Genomic DNA, 7,518 nt, shown 5'->3' on the forward strand with positions numbered 1-7,518 from the left:
TAAGAAGCAATAAGAAAGCCGTCCCAAACGAAACTTAGGTCTTATCATGGAAGCGATTGCATTTTGAAGAAATCAATTGCGCTTGAAAGAAAAATGAGAGGCCCAGAAATAAAGCACTTTATATTGCAGAATTTTAGAACTTTCACTATTTTAATGTATGGCATTTCTTACATTGAGTCATTTTCTGCAATTTAATACTAATTTTCTGTTTTGTATTAAAAAAGTGCTTTAAGAAATCAAACGAAGCTTAAACATGGTGATCGCATAAATTATGCCCTATTCATTACATTAGTTCTACTTGAATCTAGGGGTTTAAATGAGTCGCATCGAGCTCGAGTCTTTTTTGTTTAAGTTTGAGTTTGATTAATTAATTGAGTTCAAATTTAAGATATAGCTTTTATTCTTTAGCTCACGAGGAAGCTCGTTTGTTTGTAATGAAAGAGAAAAAATGATTATTATTATTTCTAAGCCAACCTTATACAAACAAAAAAAATTAAAAAAAAAAAGCTCTATAGGAACTCCAATACAATCGCGATCATTGCGGCTTAATATCACCATGATAATATTGTTGTTTTAATAGTAACCTTGTAGTAACATATTTTCAATTGTGGATGTGGACAAACTCAATATTTCTTCTTTATAACTAATGGATTTTGTTCTTTTGGATCAATCCCATGCTTTTTAGAAATTTTAAATAAAAAAAGGTCAATATATTTGAACTATATTTAATTAGGATAAATTGTTAGGTTTACTTTAAGTAATCATACACTCCATTCAAAGTATATCAAATATCTAAATAATTATTTCTAGTCAAATTTAAATCATGATTCTTTAACTCAAATTTTCTCTGTAATTTTGCATCTTAAAATTTTCATGCAAAAACTTTTCTCTTCTAGCTAAATGAATTTACTAAAATTTAGAAGCTAATTATAATATAAAACTCTCATAATCTAATATTTTACTTAGGAGATCACCCTCTCAATCTAATTTATCACATTTAAAAATATTTTTTAAAAATTAGAAAACCATCTCAAGCCAAGTTATAATAATAATAATTTTGGCAAATATTTACTTTCCTCATCATAATCTTTAAATAATTTATAATAATAAAAGTATTAGTATCTTTGAACCTTTTTAAATTTTAATAAATTTTTTCAGACCATATATAATTATTATATAAATTAATTAAAAAATATTAATTACTTCAATTCAAGTTAATTTATTTTAAAGGCTTATATATAGAGGAGGAAATATAAAAGTGGGAACGGCCCAACAATTCGCCTCTGCTTTTCTCGTTTTCTCGGGTAGCGGACCTGCTCTAACGAGAGGGAGGGAAGGATGGAGGATCTTGGAGATGTGCCGGTGATTCTGCTTTAGGGCTTTTTTCTGTGTAGCTGGAAATGGCGAGTTACGTGTCGGGGAAGATGAAGAGGAAAGATTTGGATGAGGTCTACGGCGATTTCTCCGATTTATTGTTTTCTGCACCGGCTACGAAGATTCGGAGGCTGGTAATACTTCTCTTTTAGATCTTTTCGTTTCTTATGGGGTTTTAACCGATTTCATGAAATCGGCCTGCAAAAAAAAAGAAGATGAAGGCCATAATGTGAAATTTGCTTGTTAATTTGAACCAGATGTGAGGGTTTTGATTTGTAGCTTTTTAGTTGTCTATTTTATGCTTGTGTTCACTCTGTTATCGGGTTTTGGCTGTGGATTACTGCCTTGCCGATGATACTGTGAGGGCCGTCACTGAAGTTTATTAGGGCTTCCGTTACGATTCACTGATATGTGGTGGATGATGGAGAAGTGGAGGATATCACCAAAGAGGTTACTGTTTTAAGAGAGGAATAAAGTCGTTTTGGATACAAGAGAACCATCACTGGATTTGCTTTGCGGGTTCTCTCATTGCTCAACTTAGAGTTTGTGAGAAGAGAGAAGAGGGAGAGAGGAATGAGCTTTTTTTCTCTTCTAGGCTTTAGAATGAGTTATAGAGAAGGATTCGGTAAGAGAGATGAGCTAGAAAGAGTACTCGAAAGAAGATCTTCAAAATGGAGCTAGGATAGTCTTCCTTGCTTGCCAGATGTAGAGGCATTTGTAAATGAATAATAAGAGGGAAAATTCTACGCATTTAGAAATTATTATTGTTGTGACATTTCAGAAATCTATGAATTACTTGTCCTAGCAGCTATTCAATTGAGTGGCTAGGACACGAGTGAGGGACGGAGAGAATGAGGCAGTGCGATCGATGAAGGTTATGCGGCTTGAGATCTGGAAATCAACTGATTTAGGCTATTTCCAAATGCAGGGAAAATTGAGGTGTTGTGGTATTTCTAACCTCTCAAATTTTTACTTTTTTTTTTTCCTTTACTTCAAATCCAACACAAAAAATATTCGAATACAGGAAAATGGAATGCTATATATTCCTAATGCTTCTAACAGTTTGCTCTTTAATGACACTTAAATGGGAATGTTGTTGTAAAATGTGAATTACATGGATCATTTGTGATCTCTTTAGAAGACATTGATTATTACTTATATTTTAACAAATTGTACTGTCAAATCGAATTTCTTCAGAGCCATATAAATTGTATCTGATCTCATTGTAAGTTACATCGAGAAATTATCTTTTATCTCTTTAGGTATTTGTGTAGATAAATTCTGCATATTTATTAGTCTTGGTCTTTCTATGTATTCATCTATGTCATTTATTATTTTTATTAGATATTCGAAGCTGTTTTATTCACCATATGAATCAATTTCATACTCTGTGGTCACCATGTGGATAAATTTTGAACTCTTTAGATAGCCACGGATCAACATTGATCTCTTTAGATTAACTTAGCTATGTAAATCAATTATTTATAGATACTCGTGTATATTAATTGTGATCTCTTTAGGTAACCATGTACATCAATCAATACCTCTTTACATTGACATTTAGATCAAATATAGAGTCTTTAAATAGCCACATTAGTCAATTCCAACCACTTTATAGAGTCATCTAGTTCAATTTTAATCTCTTTTCGCTGTCAATCTAGATTGACTTAAATATCTCTAGATATCCATGTAGATCAATTACAACATATTTATATAACTATATGAACAATCCTTTCTGACTGATTGTGATAACCATTGGATCATTGTGATATCCTTCAATAGCCATGTAGATAATTTACAAGAATTTCAATTGCATGTTGACATATCGGCTCAATAACACACACACACGACAATGATCTCTATAATATATATTTTCTTGCATCATTAGCATTATAAGGCACAACTGTAACAATAATAACATCAAGCCTTTATCCCACTACGTGGGGTCGGCTACATAAATCTTTTTTCTCCATTGTATTCTATTAAGAGTCAAATTTTCGTTTAAATCTAATAAAGAAAGATCATTTATGATATTTTCTAACCAAATCTTTTTAGGTATATCTCTACCTTTCTTAACATAAGCCAAATCTAATAAATTTACTCTCCTAATCGTGTCATCAGAAGGCCGACGTTGCATGTGGCCAAACCATCGAAGGTGACTCTCTCTCTCTAATTTTATCTGCCATTGGAGTTACTCCAACCTTTTCATGAATATGCTCGTTTTGTATTTTGTCTCTAAAAGTGAAGCCACTCATCCACCTGAGCATCCCCATCTCTACAACACTTAACTTAATTTTATGCTTATCTTTTAATGGCCAACATTCGGCACCATAAAGCATTGCAGGTCTCATCACTATCTTATAGAATTTTTCCTTATGTTTGAGAGGTACTTTTCTATCAAACGACATGCCCGATGCATTCTTCCACTTCAACCATCCAACTTGAATTCTACTTATTTATTTCCATCTATTTCACAACAAAACAAAACAGCATGGTTATATACACTATAGCATATGGTGCATGTGGAGCATTTCACTTTGTTTGGTTATTTTTTTTAGTTTTTTTTATTTATTTATCTGGTTTACTGATTTATTTATTTTATTTTTTGTTTAAAGATTTTTTTAGATATATTAGGATTTCAACTCATTTAACTACTCTCACTTCTTGTGATTATTAACTCATTCCAACCTTTAACCTCGCAAAAAATGCAAAAGGCAAGAGTAATAGAGTTTATGGCAACGACAAAAATATGGGAAGTCAATCCTGAAGCAACGACTATCGCCATCGATTTGTAACACATCATTGTCGTAGTCTAGAGAAGCCGTAGTAGTTGTCTCATTCAAAGCAGCCTTGAGTTTAGGATTTATGAATGAAACTTATTTTGGAGAAATACTAGACCAGGATACAACAATGATTCTACTCTACCTTGCGATGAGATAAGGAGATTTCAGAGAAGCTTAAAGATCATTGACTAGTTTTCAAGTAGCCATTGTGAAGTTTGCATGTGGGCTGCAGTCATAGGATGTTGTTGATGGTTTTGGTATGTGGTGAGCTTGAAGGGATCCACAAAGGAGCTTTTCAATTTGATGTACTTCAGGTTATTAACAAGCTTGCAAAACAGCAGAGGTTGAAGCTCTCATTGAAATGCGTGAAGATCATTGAGGAGACTGGCTAGGTACGATCTTTGTTTCTTGTTCTTAAGCCCAATTCAACCTCAGTTGTTCAACCATTTCGTGTGTCCCAGATCAGATTTTAGTCCATGCAATCAAAACCTGATGGGGTTGGTGGCGAGAATCTTTTGGTATGACTTTGAGGTTTGCTTATAAACCAATGAATAAACTTGACACAGACTCGCTTGGCTATTTTTTGGAGCTCAAAAGATCATCCATGGACCAGAACAGCTTGATAATAGCTATGTGCATTGTAAATTACAAGAGGAACTTTGAGGGATTTTAGACAACTAACAAGTAATCATTGTCCAATCTTCCTGCTTTCGATTATATCAAGTTTCATGAAACTCTGTTGGAAATTTTGAAGAAGTCTCGTGTCTAGATTATTCCAAGTAACCCACCTTCTAGATATGAAATAAATCTCTTTTTTTATTGATTTTAAAATAGATGTCATGACTCTTTTTGTGGATCTCTATGATTAGTTTCTTTCTTATGATTTGATCTAAATGGAAGCATCATCTGTATATGCTCGTTCTTGATCAAGGCTTATCGGTCAAATGAGGAGAATTTATTTTCCAGCAAAATAGGATCTTTGTGTGGCATACCTTCTCTTTAGCAGTTTTGTTTAGGATGAGAAGTTCTTACTTCTTTCTGCAATTGTATGATATGATATTTTATATTGAATGGCTGATATGATGATTTAGGTTTCGTTTGGGACAGCTTTCTTTTTGCTTCTTTAAGTGGCTTTTTAGTATAAAAATTTTAATTTTTGTACTGAAAAGTCGTTTTAAGAAGCAATAAGAAAGTCATCCCAAACAAAATCTTAATGGTCTTATTTGATGTTTTCCTGCTGAAGCAACCGATTGCACTAATTATTAAGTTGATTAGTTTTCTGTTTTGATTTATGTATAAGGATGCTGAATTGCCTTTGATCTCCGACAAGATTGAACCACCATTTACCACCTCGGTGCTTGGAAAAGGACTACTGCCCGATGAAGAAATGTGCAGTGCTGTGCTGGATGAGAGGTCAGGATTAACTGAAGCTGTTTCGCCTTCCACATTCAATGAAGAAAGAGCTCTTGTTATGTATAAACCTCCAGATGCGCAGTTTGCCTCTTCTTTAAAAATTAACCCAAAACTGATCACTTGTCTCAAGAGTAAGTACATCCTGAATCCTTCTCATTATATATTTTTGTATTCCCTTTTTTTTTTTGTTTAACCCTTGCACTAGTTATCTTGGCTTCCTTCTTACGCCATATTTCCATATTACTTATATTGAAATTACTATTTTTTAAGAGTAGAAATTTATTTTATATTTTCATTAGGTGGGCCCAAAGTCAATTACATATATTAAATTTATTTAGATATTTAGAAATTCATCATTACTGTGACTAATGCCTAGAATTCTAAGTTAGAAATTAAAGACTCTATGTACCGTTTAAGTGAAGGTTAGGGGTGTCAATAATTGACCCAACCCTATACCCGACTATCCCGTTTATAAAACTGGGTCGGGTTCAGGTTGACCCGGAAATCAGAAATCAACCCGGTTTAATCCGTTTTTAATTAATTTATGAGGATTTTAAAATAATTGTTATAAAATAAGTAAATGATATTTCTAAAAAATAATAAGCATTGTTGCCCAAATTAAATTAAGCTTGATTTATTTTAAATTGATTGAAGTAAATCTTACCTTAATTTGATTTAGGTTTAAATAAATCGAATTAAATAAAAAAAATTTAGTAAACATACCCGAAGAGGGTTGGGTTCAGGTTCGGAAAACCGACCCGGGTTCGGGTCTGGTCAAACAGTGTCTGGTCAGTTTCGGGTTGGACCCGAATTCGACCCGTGACCTAATTTTGACAGCCCTAGTGAAGGCCTTTTGATTTTTCATGCTACAAGATGTTAAAATTTTTTGTCTAATCAACTTTGTCGTCTCTCACTGTTGGCAAACTTCCATCTCATTTCTTATAAAAAGAATCCATTGAATGGTCATCTTCTTTCCTTTTTGTCACAACAATCATAACTTGGTATGATTTACTGAACTAATATTGCCTACTTGATATCATTAAGTACAGATTATGCATTCTGGCCAAGAAACCCTAACATGCTAGTTGAAGAACAACGCGAGGAAGATCTGCAATCACCAACTAATAAATGCTTAGCTGTGGTTCCTTGGGTTCCATCTCATGTCTCTGTAACTCGACAAGTAATGGAAGCTTTGGCTTCTGGAAATGAGCCAATTGAAGAACAAATGGAAGCAGAAGCAGCTCATACATCTATGGAAATAGAAGAGGAGAACAGTGAATCTGATATTTCTGGTGTTGGAGCTCAAGGCAATCAACAATGGCAACAACATTGCATGACTCCACAGCTCCTGCAGAACAACTCCACTATAATGTGGTGATAAAATCATCCAATTTTCTATTTTTTTTGGCCTCCCATTGGTGAAGAAGATGATGCTCAACCATTTTGATAAGGTATTTTACTCCATAAACCTCCTTTAATTTAAGAGTGGAAATCAATCTATTGAGCTATTTTGTTCAGCTCCAAGATCTTCTTCACCAGAGTTAATTAAAGGTTTTTTTTTGGTGAGCTTGAAGTTTGTATGTACACATTGAAGCAATTATAGATGCGGATCATTTTGATCTGTTGGTTAGGATCTTTGACTATCAATTAAGAGGTTTTGAGTTCGAGTCTTGCCTTAATTAGCCTATATTAGAGGTGCTGCTGTACATTTTCTTGAACATTAGTGGGTCAACCTGTAATTTGCAACTTTTGTGGACAATATTCATTTGAGCAATATTTTTTATATACTTATTTTGATTTGAAGATATTCATATATTTTTAATTTATTGTGTATTTATGTTTTAAAAAAAACAAGGTATTTACATCAATATTAAACCAATAGGTTAATCAATATTTTAAAAATGATTTTTTTGGTGGGAAATTTAGGTCAGAATTTTCTACTGAAAAT

At 33.1% G+C, this 7,518-nt stretch overlaps 1 protein-coding gene across 1 annotated transcript; it reads left to right on the forward strand.

The window, feature by feature from the left end:
• The first annotated feature begins 1,296 nt into the window (after positions 1–1,296).
• Positions 1,297–7,346, forward strand: LOC110104633. The gene is made up of 3 exons (XM_020833823.2): positions 1,297–1,508; positions 5,458–5,701; positions 6,620–7,346. The coding sequence occupies exons 1-3, from the start codon at positions 1,401–1,403 to the stop codon at positions 6,946–6,948; spliced, it is 681 nt and encodes a 226-aa protein (XP_020689482.1). The 5' UTR covers positions 1,297–1,400; the 3' UTR covers positions 6,949–7,346.
• The last annotated feature ends 172 nt before the right edge of the window (positions 7,347–7,518 follow it).

Source organism: Dendrobium catenatum, unplaced genomic scaffold, assembly GCF_001605985.2.
Source record: "Dendrobium catenatum unplaced genomic scaffold, ASM160598v2 fragScaff_scaffold_1638, whole genome shotgun sequence".
In the NCBI taxonomy this organism is placed as follows: domain Eukaryota; kingdom Viridiplantae; phylum Streptophyta; class Magnoliopsida; order Asparagales; family Orchidaceae; genus Dendrobium; species Dendrobium catenatum.

Bases quoted from the DNA above. Each gene is read 5' to 3' on its own strand.
- LOC110104633 (XM_020833823.2), top strand. From the start codon at position 1,401: ATGGCGAGTTACGTGTCGGGGAAGATGAAGAGGAAAGATTTGGATGAG. The intron at 1,509-5,457 runs GTAATACTTCTC...TTTATGTATAAG, and splicing joins CTACGAAGATTCGGAGGCTG to GATGCTGAATTGCCTTTGAT. The intron at 5,702-6,619 runs GTAAGTACATCC...CATTAAGTACAG, and splicing joins ACTGATCACTTGTCTCAAGA to ATTATGCATTCTGGCCAAGA.